Source organism: Etheostoma cragini, chromosome 1 (genome assembly GCF_013103735.1).
Source record: "Etheostoma cragini isolate CJK2018 chromosome 1, CSU_Ecrag_1.0, whole genome shotgun sequence".
Taxonomy (NCBI): Eukaryota; Metazoa; Chordata; class Actinopteri; order Perciformes; family Percidae; genus Etheostoma; species Etheostoma cragini.
In genome coordinates, this window is record NC_048407.1 from 5845479 (window position 1) to 5864842 (window position 19364).

General features: G+C 40.0%; 1 protein-coding gene across 1 annotated transcript in view; it reads left to right on the top strand.

Annotated features, from left to right (window-relative positions):
* Positions 1-18936, top strand: part of LOC117942251 (transmembrane channel-like protein 3) — a 45083-nt gene extending 26147 nt beyond the window's left edge. Inside the window, exons 12-22 of the mRNA XM_034867645.1 lie at positions 656-734; positions 3486-3749; positions 4462-4590; positions 5940-6007; positions 6412-6540; positions 10968-11078; positions 12074-12199; positions 12895-12973; positions 14025-14067; positions 14166-14439; positions 17809-18936. Of these exons, the coding sequence (XP_034723536.1) occupies positions 656-734; positions 3486-3749; positions 4462-4590; positions 5940-6007; positions 6412-6540; positions 10968-11078; positions 12074-12199; positions 12895-12973; positions 14025-14067; positions 14166-14439; positions 17809-18808 (2302 nt within the window). The 3' untranslated portion in view covers positions 18809-18936. The remainder of the gene's footprint in view (positions 1-655; positions 735-3485; positions 3750-4461; positions 4591-5939; positions 6008-6411; positions 6541-10967; positions 11079-12073; positions 12200-12894; positions 12974-14024; positions 14068-14165; positions 14440-17808) is intronic.
* The last annotated feature ends 428 nt before the right edge of the window (positions 18937-19364 follow it).

Below are 19364 nucleotides of genomic sequence, written 5' to 3' on the forward strand. Positions count from 1 at the left end.
CGCCGCCCAAGGTGATTGTGATTGGTTTAAAGAACAAGAAGATTCTGTGTGGGCTAGCCACAACCTCCTCCACAGCGCTGTGGAGAAAGTTCTGGCAAAAAGAAACTAATGCACTAGTATGTATCAGGAAATTTTTTGGGCTACTGTTCTAAAACTGATAATTTTCCCTAGAATCAAAGAGTCACCTAAATATGTTCGACTACATCATTTCCAGCAAAACAGAGCAAAAGCAGAAAGTGCAGCAGATCCATGTTATGTTCTTCTTTAAGTAATGAAATAAATGTCAGATTGACACACTGACTGACATGTGATGTGCATTCTTCTTAGAAAATTAGTAGTTTTTAGAAATCTGTCATGATATATACATTTTTTTAATTTAATTTTATACTTTTTAATTGTTCCCAAGTGGGGAAATTAAATGTATCAATGTCTCTAGATGTGTATTATTCAACTTTTATTTCTTAAAAGAAGGGGAAAAAAATCGTAACACTTCTAGATTTGCAATGAATGAAAATTGCAATGCAAATACAATGAGCACCCATGTATCGTGAATGAATTAAAGAATCAGCCCTACTATTTAAATTAAACATTACAGTATGTAATGCATCCAATCTCTTACTGCACAATGACATTGTGCATGTGTTTGTGTCTACAGAGTGCTTGTTTTATACCTTGGGAATCTCTACAGCCTCATTATTGCCCTCCTCGATAAGGTCAACAGTATGAGCTCTGCTGTGAGTATAAAACTACAAAATAAAAGCATCTGTTTTTGGTTTACAGCCTGAGTCTTAGTTTTTTCATAGTTGTGGCCATCTTTTCTTTAACTTCTGGGCGGCTGTGGCTCAGTGGTAGAGTGGTTGCCTGCCAATCGGAAGGTTTGTGGTTCGATCCCCGCCCCTGCAGTCATTGTCGAAGTGTCCTTGGGCAAGGCACTAAACCCCGAGTTGCTCCCGGTGCTGCGCATTGGAGTGTGAATGTGTGTGAATGTTTATCTGATGAGTAGGTGGCACCTTGTACGGCAGCCCCGGCCACAGTGTATGAATGTGTGTGAATGGTGAATGTTCCCTGTAGATGTAAAAGCGCTTTGAGCAGTTGTTAAGACTGGAAAAGCGCTATATAAATACAGCACATTTACTTTAACTTCTGATAACATCAGCTTCATTCCTGAGATTTGGAGATGAGGCTGACTCATAAAAACCGAGTCAGGTGCAGCAAAGTAGCAACATGAGTGATCACAGGTTGTAACAATCCCAGTCTAAAGAGTTAGCTCACCTAGAAACCAACACAAATTTTCTTACTTACCTGGAGTGAGTGTTTTAGTTTCATATGCCAAGGTTTTGAGATTTACACCTTTTGAATTTTGTGTCAGTGCCAGAAAAACGTTTGCTCTCAAAAAAGTACATGTTAAAAACACCTCACGGCAAAATGTCTTTTCAAATAGAAAAAAATGGATAATATAGAGTGAGTCGGTCATTATTGCAAATTAGAAACCCAACAGGGTAATACACGATCCGGACATGAAAAAAAGTATTCACCAAGGCTGTGTAAGCTATAACAATCTTTATCAGCAGGAAAATTATGAAACACTGTCTGGCTTTGTGTATACACTGTATATAAATTAAATTTTATTACATTTATTTATTTAGATTTAATCATTTGTAACATTTATTATTCATTATTAAGAGAACTATGCCCATTTAATTCAATATAATATATATAGCGCAAAATCACAACAACAGTTCAACGTCTCATTGCGCTTTTCATTAAAGAGCAGGTCTAGACCGTACTCTGTGATATTTGTGTTCGATGTCTGTGATTTACCTTTTTTACTGAGAATTAAACGAGAAGAACGTTTGCAGTCAATCTCATGTATAGATAGATAGATAGATAGATAGATAGATATTTATTGATCCCAAAAAAATGGGAAATTAAGGTGTTACAGCAGCACATGTACATTAGTCACATAGCACAGAATATAAACATAAATGAGATACTAGGAAAAAATATACATACATACAGTATACATGAATTAACAATTATAAGAATAGGAATAAAATATAAGAATAAAATTTAAGAAATACAAATACAAATATTTAAATATATTCAGGATGGGAAAACAAAATGTGCAACTGCTTGAATAACATGCTAAATGTATGCTAAAATGCAAATGAACCAATTGTGCAGGTTGCCCTTAGTGAAATATTGTGGTGTCTAAAAGTCTCATTTAGCACCCAGTGATGACGTGTTAAAGAGTTTTATTGCCTTTGGTAGGAATGATTTCCTGTAGCGGTCCGTGCGGCATCGAAGCTGTTGGAGCCTCTTAGAGAAGCTGCTCCTCTGTTGGACCAGTGTGGGGTGGAGAGGGTGGTCGGGGTTATCCATGATAGATAACAGTTTGTTCAGTGACCTCCTCTCCACCACAGCTTCAATGTGTCCTGTTTGCCGCCGATCATGGAGCCAGCCTTCCTGATCCGTTTGTTCAGTCTGTTTGTGTCGCTGGCTCCGATGCTGCTGCCTCAGCAGATGGCGGAGGAGAACAGAGCGCTGGCCACAACAGACTGGTAGAACATCTTTGTATGTGTGTTTAGCTGAGCAAAAGTTGTCTTTTTAACAGTCTTTATACACCACATTTCACTTCTGGGATTCTGCTAGATGTCCTTCTTTTTGGCCGGATGTCCGTCACCTTTCTCCTTCTTTGTGTTGGTGTTCTAACCTCTGGTGGATTTCTGAGGACTATGGTTACCTGCTCCTCAGATCTCTGCAGGGTAAATCCGGACAGCAAGCTAGACTTTCTGTCTAATATGAGTTTTCTGTTGCACGACTAAAACTACTTTTGAACGTACACATGTTCCATTCAAACAAGTTCCTTCCTGAAGCTATTTTGTAGAGACACCATTTTTCCGTCTGGTGCTTAGCGCCGCCCAAGACAATTGTGATTGGTTTAAAGAAATGCCAATAAACCAGAGCACGTTTTTCTCCCATCCCAGAATGCTGTGTGGACTAGCCAGACCCTCCTCTGCCGTGCTGTGGAGGAAGGTCTGGCAAAGCAAGACTATGTTTAACACATAGTGGAAAATGAACATCTTTAGATATTAGCGGAAGTTACATGCTGGAGCTGTTTTCTTTTTTTAAGATGGGGAATAGTTTATATCGGCTTTATTTAGAGTCCACAGTGAACTTTGATGCTGGAACTATTTCTTTACAAGTAGCGGATTATTCTTCCGCCCAGTACCTCTGTGCAACGTCTGTGCCCGACTTTTCCAATTGTGTTTAGGTTAAATGAGATTGGAGTTAGCCCGCTTGCTAGCGGTCTCAAGCTCTGCATTTAAAACACAGACGTGAGATTGATATGTGTATCTTCTCATCTCACTCTTGAAAATGAAGCCATTTCCTATTATTTCTTTCGCACCAGAGAGTTGTGATTACATAAGTTGCCCATAAAAAATGTGTAGCTGGTGATGGATTCTACTGTTTCTGTCTCCCAGATCCCAGTGAGTCCAGGTAACTGGTCTGACTCCACCTCCTTCCTGGCCACCATCTCTCAGCCGGAGGTAGACAGCCTTTCCACGCTGGTTTCTGACCTTTCTGTCTCCGAGCATCGGAACAGCACCATAGCGACCATTGCCACAGTGCTGGACGTTAGGAATAGCAGCGTGAGCAGCTCAGGGGGCTTCTCCAACCAGACAGCTCTGTTTGAGAAGAACACGCGCTCTCAACAGGACCCCTGCTGGGAGACCTATGTTGGACAGGTTACCCCTTCTGATTGCTATACACTATTCTTATTCACATGGCATGTTTCTGTGTCTTTCCTAAATAGGAAGTAGGTCCAATGAAACTTTTAAAGGTCCCATATCATGCTCATATTCAGGTTCATTTGTGCATTTTGGGTTTCTACAAGAACAGGTTTACATGTTTTAATGTTAAAAAAAAGAACAGACCGCAGGTGCTTGATATAGCAATCTACACTGCTATGACTGCACTGACCCTTTAAGAATGGCCCGACTAACCCGTGGCCCTTTGCTGCATGTCTTCCCCCACTCTCTCCCTCCTTTCCTGTCAGCATCCGTCCTATCCATTAAAGGCCAAAATACCTAAATAAATCATCTGTAAAAAAAGACTCCCCCGTCATACATGTGCATATTTATATTCTAATGACTGTTTTTAATGCATAATACACAATTTAAGAAACTGACAGGATTACATTTCACTGAAATTGTCTTTTATGATTTCACTTAAAAGATAAATTGATTAATCGAAGGCTGCCTTTTGTTGATGTACACTTCTTTAAGCATTATCACTCTCTGTGTCATGCTCTTGTAAAATTCTTGACAAATTCATTCTATTGCAGTGTGCTGAAACACCAAGTCAGAGCCAGTTTTAGCCGGGTTTGAGTGGTGACTCATGTATTGGAGTGCATATGTTTGTCTATTTACATGCTGTATGTGGATGGTGTGTCGCCAGGAGATGCTGAAGCTGTCTATTATTGACATGATCTTCACGGTGGCCAGCATCTTGCTCATTGACTTCATCAGAGGGTTGGTGGTTCGCTACCTGAGTGACTGCTGCTGCTGGGATTTAGAGAGCAAGTTTGTAAGTGTTACACAAGTTGATTTTTTGTGTTGCAAAACCTTAAAAGCATTAAATGCCAGCTAACCAGCAAAGACTGCAGGAAGCTACCGTTTCCCAGCAAAGAGATAGTCCAGCGTATAGCTCCAGGAAAGCAGGTTTGGAATAAGCAAAAAAGATATAACATGTTACTGAGTTTTAAAAGGTGGTGGTTGGTAGGTCTTATTTTTTATTTTTTATAAAAATATTTTAAAGGGACAATGTGAGCACAGAGTCCAACATACTGGAAGTGTGTCAGATTTAGCAATGCAGGCTAATTTTCATCTGTAGTTCCTAGCAGGTTGAAACATTAAATAAGCCACAACAATACAACACAAGCATAAAACAAGAACACACAAGCATAGGCAAGTAAAATGACACAACCGCTATTCCAGATCATGACAGCTGTCAGGTTGATGGCATGAGAAAAACACAGGAGCAAACACAGTAGACACAGGTGCATATTCACACATTAACAACAACACAAAAGCACCCAGCACAGGCGCACACACAGAGACACAGCTATAGTGATGAAAACAAACATTATTCCACATTATGGCAGCATATTGTATTAGTCAATAACCAATTATAGGGATATGGAGAAGGATTTGATATTTGTTATGGTCCTTAGTTCTGTGGGTATGATATTCCATGTATAGCTGGCTCGAAAGGAAAAAGGTCACTTTCCAAAACCCATTCTACATATTTGGACAGAGCCATGCCAGCTGTTTCTGAACTAATATTGAATGAACAGATAAGAGAGATGTATTGATCTTCTCACTCTCTCTACCAGAAAATGATATTATTACAACTATTCTTCTGAAGTTACCTTGTGATCCTATCTTGTAAACAAACAAAATTTTTGTTTATGTACAGTGTAACTTACTGAAACACATTGTGTGTATCCTTGAGATCCAACAACTGTGCTGAATGCATTTTCTTATGCCTACATTTACAATTTACAACAAATGGGACCCACTCATAAAATTGTTGCTGCAAAGTAGAGCCACAACGATTAATTGATTATTTGTCAACTATTAAAAACTTAAAATAAACTTTTTTTTATGGGAAAAAGTCAATTTTTTTCTGAAACCAGCTTGTTAAGTGTGAATACTTTCTAGTTTTTTCTCTCCTCCGTGACAGTAACTAAATATCTTTGAGTTCGGGACAAAACAAGACATTTGACAACGTCAGCTTTTTCACCATTTTCTGACATTTTTGAGACAAAAACAACTAATCCATTCCTCCTGAAAATAACCGATAATAATGGACAATGGAAATAATTGTTAGTAACAGCTCTACACCAAATTAATGCTTTTTCTGTCTTTTCACAGCCTGAATATGGAGAATTCAAAATAGCAGAGAATGTTTTGCATCTGATTTATAACCAAGGGATGATCTGGTAAGTCCAATAATGTGTCTGAAATAGCTGACAGAAAATGAAATATGGAGACTATCCTTCTATTTTCTCTGTGTCACCTTGGCCTCCCCACTAGGTGTGTAATAGAAGATCTAACTCATAGTTAATAGTGTGGCCAGTGGTGACCAGTCTCCATGACCCTGTTTAAAGGAATGTGGCCTTTTGTAATCTCTCCATTACGCTTCTGTGGCCGCTCCACTGTATTTCCTCAAGTCATTTCAGAAATGTCGCCTTGCAGCAATGAACATAATGAAGTGAAACTACAAGCCACTGGTTGGAATGGCTTTTCAATGGGGCGTGACCCCAGTGGCTGTATGTTTGTGTGCATGTGTGTGTGTGCGTGTGTGTGTGTGTGAGAGAATGACTTTTCTCTCTCTTTCCTCCAGGATGGGAGCGTTTTTCTCTCCCTGTCTCCCTGCCTTCAACGTGTTGAAGCTGATTGGTCTGATGTATCTGAGGAGCTGGGCCGTCCTCACCTGCAACGTCCCCCATCAGCAGGTGTTCCGAGCTTCCAGGTCTGACACATACACACACACACACACACACACACACAAACACGTATGCACCCACGCACGCATGCCATGCACCAGGTGTAATATTTGAAAATCGATTTTTTTTTTTTATGACATTTATATCTGCATATCGGCAAAACATAGAGACTTATAAACATCAACAGGTCATTTATTAATGTATTCATGTCAAAATGACATAAAAACATCTTTTCCTATTCCATTTTGCCTGGAAACGCTTCCAACATGCTTGCCTGTTGTGTGAAAAATAGGCATGGTTCTATATCTAGCATGCACGGCGGCCTAACAGGAGTTATCTCAGAACACATTAAAGATAGTGTAGGTGTAGACCACACTATAATTTACAGACACCCTACGATTCCCCCCAAGAGAAAGCATTAAGTGTGACAGTGTTGAGGGAAAACTTCCTTTAAACAGATAGAATATTTGGACAGAACCTGGCTCTTGGTGGGCGACCTTTATGTCCAACACTCTCAGGACAAAATGACACATGACTTTAAGTCCATATTTTCTTATACATCACACCCTCCATCCGCGTCAGGAAGCTCTGCAGAGTGGGAGATCGTTTTTTATAAACAGGAAACTGCGTCAGCACCCTTTTCCTATTATTATTATTATTATTTTTATTATTATTATTATTATTATTATTATTATTATTATTATTATTATTATTACCAATGGTTTAGTAGCTATTTTTTAACTCATTTTTATTTTACAGCTATGCCATGCTGCTGACAAATCAGAGTGTGGCCCTAATGTACAGTATATGCATCCTATACATACACACATACACACTGGCCCGAGGTGCTCAGCCCACTTTGATTTATGTAACAAGGCTGTCATTGCCTCTTTCAGTGCTTATCAGTCAGTCCCAGATGTGGTGAAAACCAAGCAGAGACACAGTCATGCACACACACACATGCACACACACACACAAACACACAAAGAAGGCAGTCCAGCATACAGCTGAGAGTAAATGTAAGCCATTTAATGCAGTCGCGCTGGAGGAGAGAGAGAGACTGATACTGACAGGTTGCTGATAGTAAAGAAGGCTTTTGTGACTCATAATTATGTTGTGTTGAAAACACTGCGTGTAAACATTTCTGGATAATATTCATTTTGTTTTAGCATCACTTTAGTAGTCTAACGTTCCTGGCCTCAAACAAGAATTGCGGCACCTACAATAGGAGAGTTGTTGGCCCTTGCGGGTGGTGATGTATGATCAAAGCTGAATACTGTCTTTAAAGTGTTCACACATACAGGAGCAACGTTATTGTTATATTACTACGTAAATTAGGTATTTTGTGTGGGTGAAGACTGACAGCAGTGGCTCCTTATTCCTGGGGATTGTTTTGTGAGTGACTAAGAACTAATTTGAAAGAAAATGGAAGCATAATTCAGAAAATGTTCTTCATGCACAGTGAAAAAGTGGACTTCTGTCCAAGGACTTTGTTAGGTTAGCCAACTTAGCATAAAGATTGGAATCAGGGGAAAACAGCTAACCTGGCTCATTCAAAGTTAAAAGAATTATTTGTGTGTGGGTTCAGCCCTACCAGTTATCCCTTTGCCTTACACATTTGATTTATTGTGGACTATTAAACTGCATATTATTTGGTTCTTACCAAGACAAAAAAAACTTAGATTTAGAAGTATTTGTTTTAAGAGTGAATTTCTTTTTTTAAGTGGTCAGTGTTACACTATAATCTTAAATCAAGCAAGGTTGTCAAGTGAAATTATCTTGCTGCATGGACAGACAATTTCACATGTTTTGAGTACCTTTTTCCCTCAGATTTAGTATTTTTATCTTGTTTCTAGAAACCCCTTTTTTTGCAGTGTATGTCTGTATGTATGTAGTTGTATGTTAAACACCTCCTGGGTGCGGGTCAGTGTTGACAGTTAATGTATCCTACACAAAAGGATAAGTGAGACAATTAAAACGTGCTGCCTTCAATGTAGCTGTTCTCATCAGAATGAACGATAACGGGCAGCTTCCCAAAAGTCCACAGTTGATGCAACACATAAGATCTCACACTGCCCTCTACTGACAACAGTTGGGATAGTCCATGTACCCAAAAAGGTAAAAATGCTATTACATTACATTACATTATAAATAATTTGACATAAACTTAACAAAAGAAAAATGTGATCATACATTTGTGTTTGTCACATATATACAGTATATATATACATATATATAATTATATATATATGGTAAGAAAAGATCTCCACGGAAAAATGTCCTACTGCTGAGAACAGAAAAAAGAGAGCATTGAAAAACTGAATGAAGGTGGTGAAAAACAAATCTCCTGGTCCATTAAAGCACCTATAAAGAGAGACTTTGCATTAATAATTTGGAACAGAGGAAGGTCGTTCTTCTCTGATATTATCGCTGGAAACAATAGTAATTTGGATGCTTTGTTTGCTACTGTTGATAGGTTAACAAACCCTACAGTACCAGTAGCATCTGAAGTTTTATCTACAAAGGCCTGCAATGATTTTGCCACCTTCTTCAAAGACAAAATTCAGAAGATTAGACAAACAGTCGGTGCCTCAATATGTACAGTACCTGTGTCATCCCATTGTTCAAGCAAAACTAGTTCCAATATGACAGAATTTCATGTGATCAACCATAAAAACCTGGAGGACATTATACAAAATCTGAAAACCCCCTCCTGTTGCCTTGATATTCTAACAACGGGTGTTTTCCAAAATGTTTCAAATTGTTTGGTATCTGATCTTCTACAGATTGTGAAAGTAGAATATTTTCTTTCAGGTATCTTTCCACAGGCCCTGAACACTGCAGAAATCAAGCCACTCTTAAAAAAGAACAATCTAGACACATCACTAATGAGCAACTACAGGCCAATATCTGTTTTTATGTAAAATCACTGAAAAAGCGTTTTTTTCCAATACCTTTCCGTCGGGTTTCCGACCACACCCCAGCACTGAAACGGCTCATGTCAAAATTTCAGTCTTAGTACTACTTGATCTCAGTGCTGCATTTGACGCGGTCGACCATGCCATATTACTAGACCGATTGGAAAACTGGGTTGGCCTTTCTGGCTCAGTACTTAACGGGTTTAAATTGTACTTACAGAATAGGGATTACTTTGTGTCAATAAGTAATTATACATCTGAGCATACAACTATGACATGCCCCAAGGCTCCATTCTGGGGACTCTTCTGTTTAACATCTACATGCTTCCACAGGCTCAGATTATGGAAAACAACAAAATAAGTTACCATAGTTATGCGGACGACACACAAATTTACATAACCTTATCACCAGTGGACTATAGTCCAATAAAAAAAACTGACTAAGTGCATTGAGCAAATTAACGACTGGATATGCCAGAACTTTCTGAAATTTAATGAAGAAAAAACTGAGGTGGTTGTTTTTGGAGCAAAAGAGAAACGATTAAAAGTCTGCGCGCAGCTTCAAAAAACAATGTTAACAACAACAGACAAAGCCAGGAATCTTGGTGTAGTCATGGATTCTGACCTGAATTTTAACTTACACATTAAGACAATTACAAAGTCAGCCTATTATCACCTTAAGAATATATCAAGGGTTAAAGGACTTATGTGTCAACAGGATTTGGAAAAACTTGTCCAGGCTTTCATCTTCAGTACACTTGACTACTGTAACGGTGTCTTTACAGGTCTCCCTAAAAAAATAAATCAGACAGCAGCAGATTATTCAGAACTCTGCTGCTTGAGTTCTCATTAAGACCAAGAGACTGGCTCACATAACTCCAGTTCTGAAGTCTTTACACTGGCTTCCTGTACGTCAAAGAATTGATTTCATAGTTCTTTTGGTAGTTTATAAATCACTAAACGGTTTAGGGCCGAAATACATTTCTGATCTGCTACTACACTATGACCCCCCCCAGACCTCTCAGGTCATCTGGGAACGGTCTGCTTTCCCAGATGCCCAGAGTCAGAACTAAACAGGGGGAAGCAGCATTCAGTTTCTATACTCCTGATATCTCGAACAAACTTCCAGAAAACTGCAGATTTACTGCTACTCTCAGGTCTTTTAAATTAAGGCTGAAGACCTTTCTTTTTTATGTTGCATTTCTTTAAATGGTCGTTCATTTCTTTAATGTTTAATTGTAACTGTTTATTCTTGTGTTTTATCTGTTTTTACTTTTTAACTGTTTTTTTTACAGATTTTGTATAAAGCACTTTGAATTGCCCTGTTGCACAGATGTGCAATACAAATAAAGCTGCCTTGCCTTGCCTTGTATGGGGAGTGACATAGGCACAAAAAAATAATTGTGCTGCATTTTGTGAAATTTTTAACCAGGTTTCTCTAAAAGCAACCGTAGAGCGAAAGTCTGTTAACAGCAGGAATGTGAACATTATTAATTTTGAAATATCCATGTTCTCTTTTTCCTTGCGTTTTTTAGATCAAACAATTTCTACCTGGCTATGCTGCTTTTCATGCTCTTTCTGTGTATGCTGCCCACCATCTTTGCCATAGTGAGATACAGACCGTCACAGCACTGTGGACCATTCAGGTAAACACAGTTTATATAGTATCAGTGTCATGGTTTTGTGTGTTCTGTTTCCTGTTTTATTTTAAAGTCTGTCTTTTCTCCCTAGTATTGTCTAGTTTTACTTCCTGTCTCGTTTTTTCCCGCCTTTTTTGATTATTCTGCCCAGCCCTAATCTGTTTAAAGTGTTTCCCCACCTGTCCCTTGTTTCCTCTGTACCATGTGTATTTAGTTTCTGTGTTTCTTTTGTTTCTTGTGGGTTTATTTTGTTCTGTGTGTGTTCAGTGGTGTCAGATATAATTCAGATTTTTGAGTTTGTTGAGTGGTGGATTGTGTCTACCTGCTTGTTCCTGGCTTCCTTGCTCCCTGGCCTGCGTGCTTTTAGGACTACCTGATTGTTAGTTTTACACTGGTGTCCTCTTTGTGTTTGGTTTTTGGACTTTGTAAAGTTCTTTCAAATCTGCGTTTGGGTCCAAGCCTCATCTATCCTTAACAATTGGAAGATGTATGTTGTTTAAAGGAACTGCCAAACTTATATTCCATAGAAATGGAAAGATGTCCTAAAACATCAAAGAAAATTGAAACATTTTGTCCAAATATGATCACTTTTTGTACAAAATGCCAAGATGGCAAACCCCTGCTTCAAACTGGCTGTCCACAAAACAATTGGTGACGCTACTAATACTGACAGATCCATTTTTTTTAGAGTGTATGGTTTTGACCAGTCTTGAATAGGGAACGGCCCTGCGATTAACAGCAAGAGCGAATTACCAGATTATCCCTTAATGTGTGCATTTGGCAGACTGGGTAATGTCGAAAAATTAGTGTTTAGAATGCTGCAGATGACAATTATGCCAGTGGGAAAAGTCAAAATATTTGCTAGATTCTGCTGTGTTTATTCAATAATCGGGAGTTTGCACATGAAGTAGGAGCTGCTACCTGCACCCTTAGGTGCTAGGTGTGGTTGTGTTTATAATGTTTCTAAATGTAAACTTATGTAAACTAAATGTGTGTTTCAGTGGCCAAGAGAAGATATATGACATCATCTCTGAAACAGTAGCCAATGACTTCCCCCTGTGGTTCAGTAAAGTGATGAGCTACGTCACGAGTCCTGTTGTAGTGCTTCCGGCATTGCTGCTGCTTTTGTAAGACCACACACACACACACACACACACACACACACACACACACACACATACTGTTGGAGCTAAATCCTGCTCCATTCTCAGGGTTCATTCAATTAGTAGTCAAAATCTCAGATGTTGAAATGCGAATCCATTTATTACATAGGATTTCTTGAGACAAAGTTACCTGGATCAAGCTGTTGCAGCTCTCCCCTTCCTTTGTCTGACTCTTTGGCTCTCGGACCCCCAGTATTATCTCACAAAGGGTGGGCTCTTTAGACCACAGTGATGTGTGTGTGTGCTTATTCGTTATCTTTTCAGTTGGAATGTGACTGAAGGGTTTATGACTCTCAGTTCAGGAACAAATCTGTAGGGGTAAAAGGCTAAAACCAGACTCAGGTCGCATCCCTAACAATCAATTCTACTTCTGACACATTTAGGAGAGCTGGATTATAACAAAATGTAGCAGAACATCTTATATTATAAAACAGAAGTATTGCAAAACAACTTAATATAACAAACAACAAACTATATAATTATAACGACAAACTTAATAGATGACCAACATGTCTTCATTTATGTCAAAATAATGCTTTTACCTTTTAGCTTAAATGTATAATGCAAATCACACACAATGTTTAAGCACATATAAGATTTTAAATCCCAACAATACACAGAAAATGTGCCATCTTGACTGTTGCCACTGTGTGTTTCAGCATGCTGATATACTATCTCCAGGCCATAGCCAGATCCCTCAAATTCACCAACAACCAGCTGAGAATGCAGCTCCAGACTGTGAGTTTCTCAGTTTCATTCTTTCATGTATACCTTGTAGAACTGAATCAAAATATATCTACATCGCTCTCAATCATAACATTTGCTTTTTTATCCACTTTGGTGGCCTCGTATGACAGAATACAGTATGGAAGTAAGCAGGAAAGAGTGACCAGTTACAGTTGATAATTACAGTAATTGGAGGGGTCATCAGCTTTGAGCCATGGATGTATAATAAGACCTGGATACAGCGTTCAAGGCAGATCCCTGTCTGTCCTGTAAAAGTTGCTCAGTGGCGCATGAGGCCAATAAAAGTTGCAACTAAAATTACTTGGATGATCAGCCAAAAATAGTTCCACTGTTGCGTACAAGAGGACCTGGATGATCAGCAATGCTTCCTCTCTGTGCGGCCCACAGAGCACGCGCACTAGAAACCTCCGCTAATCAATCTGCTACTTCCTGTTAAACACTCCGCTAACTTGAATGGTGATAAAATGATTCAATCGTGCGGCTCTTCTAGAATTAGAATGTTATTGGACCGAATGGATCAAATTCTGATAGTGAAACAAGTCATTTTGTGGGGGTTGTGATGATCCAAAAAGTGTATCCACTGATGCAGAGACGTCTATTTTACCATGTAAGTCTATGGGAAAAAAAAAATGTTATTGGGCCAGAGGAAATGGTAATTCCATTGTATGTCGAATTGGCTTCAAATCCCAGAGCACTTCCTGGGCTCCTGCCTTGAGCATGTAAAAATCTTTGTAGGTACATAACACAACGCCACTGGCTTTTTAATGCTTATGAATCTAATTGTGTTATGAATCCCTTTAAGTTGGTTATTAAATAATTTGCCCAAGATTTGTACTGAGCAGACATTTTACAGTTTAAATTTAAACCAATGCTCTCAGGTGGAAAAACTAATCTAATAGCCACAAAATTGATCTCAATTATTTTAAGTTGATTGACAAAACATTAGTCAACAACAATTTTGATAACTGAATAATCATTTTAAGTAATGTTGTGAGGAAAGAAAATGGAAAATAATTAACGATTTAAAACTGAATCTGTCTAGGAGCGGACCGAGGACAAGAAGAAAGTCTTCCAGATGGCTGCAGGTATGTCTGGTATTTATTCAGTTTTTTCTGTTTGTAGGGTTATTATTATGTCTTGTCTTGTGGTGGCCCTCACCCAGTAATATTTACCCCTACCCTAGCGAGGCTGCAGGCTCCAGAGGCTGTGGCGGACAAAAAGCCGGATGAGCAGGAGAGCGACATCACGAGCCAGGACGCCTCCATTCACACTCCATCTCCCCGACACAACGGCAGCATCACAAACTTCCAGTCCCCTGTTCGTTGTGGAAACAGCATCCGCACCATCACCCAATCAGCGTCCAGGGCGGACCTTAACAGAGGGAGGGGGGCTGGATCTGTCAGAAGTCCAACAGTGACCGTACTACCCAAACACAGGCCGGAGCACGTTCCAAACAGGTCGGACACACCTTTCACATTGGTTTAGCCTATCAGGTGGACTTAAGGCAACAGGCAACCTCTAAAGCCCAATTCAAAACCAAAGATTCTAAACCGTTTCAGAACCTCACAGAGAAAAGTTGCAGCAGTCTGAACCAGCCTGTCTCAGCACGAGTCAAACCAGCTGATGGTGCCACTGCAACTCAGCAGTTTTAAAACAATGCAAACCAACGCATTGCAAGTACTTGCATGTTTTTTCTCGTCGCAAATCTTTGGTCTGAACTTGGCTTGACGTGACGGATGCAACGTTATTGGTTAGGATTTTTTTCTTTTTTTAGAATTGTTCAGCAGTGAAGATTTAGCCAATCAGTAAATAATCAATAGGACTGATGATGAGAATGATGATAATGATCTTAGTAGTTAAGCTTTCAGTTTTACATGTTTCCTAAAAGCAGCGCTTAGGAACGGGTGCACGTTTATTGTGTTAAGAACTTTTTTTTTAAAGCTTTTATTTAGTTTTTAACAAAACACAATACATACAGCTCACAACGTAAACACATCCCAGGGCTTCACGTTAAGGCTTTTTTTCTAGTGCAGGCGGAAGAGAAATTTACTTGCCCCACTGGACAAGTTAAAATTCAAACAAAATTAAAGCTGCAAACAGCGTTGGACGGGCCCTCGCTCCTCTGCCGTCGGGGTTACTGGCGGACGCCGCACCTTGTGATCATGCATTTGCACTCAGACACTGCAAATCGTCACCAAAGAAAACGGAACTCCCTGCTGAGTTCAATGATACCTTACACAAGACTCTACATCATACAGTTCATTAGCTGTGAAAGGGGGCATGGTTAAAGCAAAGGGTGCGGGCCAAACATGACCAATGAAAATGGGAACTCGCTGTTGAGTTCAATGATACCTCACACAAGACTATACATCAAATGGGTCATTAGTTATGAAAGGGGGCGTGGCTAACGCACAGGGGGTAGCCAAACCATCACCAATAAAGAAGGAACTCTCTGCTGAGTTCAATGACAACTCACACAAGACTCTACATTAAATGGTTCAAAAGCCGTAAAAGGAGCGGGGCCTAAGTGAGTGGGCATGGTTAAAGAATAGGCGCCGGCTCAGTATCACAAATAGACCAAACATTCTTAATTTAATGTAAATCGGATGATGTTTGTCATGTAGGGCTGATTTCCTCATGCCAACGGGAGGTTCTATGACCAAAAGTCAATATTGGCCTGTAGATGTCCTCGGAGGAGGAGTTCTCAGAGGAGTTTGTTAAAATCCAGCACCTAAACTTTTAAGTCTACTTCCTGTTGCCACTACATCGTCCACTACTGCTGCCGCTATGGACAATGGACAATGTACACTCAAATTACAGCCACTTCCTTTTTCGATGGCAAAACGCACTAAATGTCATGCCCTATGACAAAAACTATGAACTATGAATTTTTAACAGTTTAAGATGGCACAGACCAAATTTGAAGTTGATCGGATGAAATCTTTAGGAGGAGTTCGTTAAGTACAACATGTGGAATTGGCCAATATCACACTAAATTCAAACTTTCAATTCAAAATAGTGGACTTCCTGTTCTGTGTGTGCTTCCAGTGAGCTTTCTTGACATGCTACATATGTGTACCACGTTTTGTTACAGGGTCTCAATTTCTTAAATATTGTAGGGGGCGCTAGCAACCCCTACAATATTTCTACAATATCTACATTTTTGTGCGCCTATTTCCAAAACTATTTAAAATTGATCACCAGGCCGGATGCGTGTGCAAAGTTTCTTAAAGATTATTTGTTGGGTTTTTCTGCCTTTAATTTTTGACAGGACAGTTAGGTGAGAAGGGGTGAGAGGGGGGGAAATACAAGAAGGAAATCGTCACAGGTCAGATTTGAATCCTGGATCTCTGCGTTGAGGCATAAACCTTGTACCAAGTACATGTGCTACCGCTCTACCACTGAACCAACCTTGCAGTTTTTGCTCAGGCCCTAATAATTCCTTCAATTTCAATTGGGCCTTTGCCACTGTAGGCGCTCAGGCTGTAATAAGTCCTTCACATAAGGAAACACTAAGGAAAGCTCATTGTGAGACTGGCTCCAGTGGCTGTAATTCAGCAAAGGCTGAATTTTGGGGAAGAGACTTTAGATTCAGTATTAGGGACAACTAAGGTCTATATAATAGAGACTTCAGATACAGTATTAGGGGACCACTAAGGTCTAAATAAAAGAGACTTCAGATACAGTATTAGGAGACCACTAAGGTCTATATTAAAGAGACTTCAGATGCAGTATTAGGGGGCCACTAAGGTCTGTATAAAAGAGACTTCAGATACAGTACTAGGAGACCACTAAGGTCTGTATAAAAGAGACTTCAGATACAGTATTAGGGGACCACTAAGGTCTATATAAAAGAGACTTCAGATACAGTATTAGGGGACCACTAAGGTCTATATAAAAGAGACTTTAGATACAGTATTAGGGAACCACTAGGGTCTATTTAGAAAAAGAGACTTCAGATACAGTATTAGGGGACCACTAAGGTCTAAATGAAAGAGACTTCAGACACAGTATTAGGGGACCACTAAGGTCTATATAAAAGAGACTTCAGATACAGTAGGGGCCACATATGCCAACAGCAAAGTTTGCAGTCGGGCACACTCTGAATTTAATTAACATTCTTGATTAATGTAAATGAGCTTCAGCTGACTTCATTTGATAGTAAAAGTTACAGTGACAGTAACTGTAGCCACCAAAATTAAAGCTTTTCTTCTGGCAGCTTAAGATGGTTAATAATGTTTAAAATTTAAATTATGACTCCCGTTATCTGAAAAATTTAACTCTTAAAAAAAAGTATTATTCAGACATAATGTGTACGTACTTTATTATGTATCTGGGATTTCTAAATGCTGTCTCGGTTTCTTTTCCATTATGAAGAATAATATTCTGTGGGAAGCACTGAGTACCTGTAAGTTGTGTAATGTTTTTGGCATGAAAACTGTCAAATTTAAACTTGTTGAATATTGGCTTTAAATAACTATACCAGCACTAATTTGCATGTTTAAGTACATTTTGTACAAATAGCATCTACTGTGCATTACATCACTGCTGTGCGGACCAATATACAAATCATAAGTTTGTTATTTTTGTGTTTTTTCAAGCTTTAACACAGCCATTGGTTTTCATTCATTTCAGTACTTTAAAAAGCTTTTACCCATCTCAGTGAAAATCATGTCTCCTATATTTTTTCAAAATTATGTGTTGCAATGCAAGCACTTTAATTAAGTCCATGCTTTTTAATTACATTATGATAACATACCAACAATATTACACAATGATATGCCATATAAAAGCTCATTCCGATGTGTTGTTCTTTCTCATAACAGGCCCCCGCCCTTCTTCGGTGGCCCTAGTGGGACCTGCAGGTCTAAGTCCTACCACCACATGGCGTACAATCCCCCTGCTCGCTATTCTGACAAGATCCACTCTGACCCCCTGTACAGGAAGACCACACGCTCCATACATCCGGTCGAGGCTGCAGGGATCATCACTGCGCAGAGTTATGGAGGACGCCGCGGCCCCACCACCCGTTATGTGATCGTCAACGAGCATGACCCCCGGAAGAAGTTGCTGCGCTCAGCCACACGGATCCCGCGTCATTACCTCATGGAGGAGCCCGCAGAGATACTGGAGCTGTACCCTCGGAACTTCAAACGCTACCCGCCGCGCACTGCTCACCGCCAACCGCAACCTCACCAGCCCCAGACATCGCAGACACATCTGAGCGAAGAGGAAGAGGAGGAGGATAAGGGAAAAGGCAGGAAAAGGATGTCACTGGGGAAGACTCATCGGCCCCGTTCCCTCTCTGACCTTCAGCAGCCAGCGCACTTCTACATCGGAAACCGTGGGGAGAGCCACGCATCAATGGCTAAAGACAGCCACACTGCTCGAGGAAGATGCGGAGTGCAGGAAGAGGATGAAGAGGGGGAGGATGTTGAAATGGACTGGGGGGGTTTAGAGTCACACTCCCAGTCCCAGGCCAGTTTGAGAGGAGCAGACTGTCTGCTTGTGCGAAGCAGACATCACATCCATTCCCCAGGAAGACACTGTCAGTCCCCGGCCCGGACCAGGCACATGGAGGCCTACGTGAAGCCCAAGATGAAACCAAAGCTGGAGACCCCTCTGACCGAGTCCGACTCGGCTTCCCTGGCCTCCAGCAGTGACCAGCAGAACAGCAGCACTGACCAGTACATTCAGGTCATCCACAACAAGGAGCACTATCTCAAGTCCGAAGCTAGGCAAGGAAAGCTTGCCAAAAAGAAGTCCAAAACCAGCTTTGATCTAATTGCAACTGAGTCCAATGACCTGGTCTGCTCCAATGTGTGACATCTCCTTTGCTAAAATTATGTACTGTATTCTGTTCAAATGTTTTTCAAAATATGACAGAAATATACACTTAGTGTTATTAAGATGTTGCATTGAAAGCACAGAAAATATCTTATTATAAATGTGATTTCTTTCCCGTGTGTGTTGTCTTGTATAATTTTGAAACAGGTGTCAGCACATGTTAGTATTGCAATGTGGATATTCAAACCATACTGCACTGAGTAACTAAATTTTAATCAGCTATGAACACATATACAGTGTACATAATACGTAACACTTGCTTTCCATACAATCAGCATATAACAGTTGATGATCCCCCATCGATCAGACACTGAGGGTCTTATGTTTACAATCTAAGCAAACACCGTAAAGCTCTTGGCGCAGGTGCGTTTCTTGTCCGTGTGTCGGGTGCATGGTTCAAAAGGGTTATACTAAGTGTCTTCATTATTTCATAGGTGTGTTTTGGGTGTAACATGCAATAAACCAATCAGAGTGTCATCTCCCACTCCCTTTAAAAGCAGGCGTGTTTGTACCTCTGCCATTGGTATTATAATGG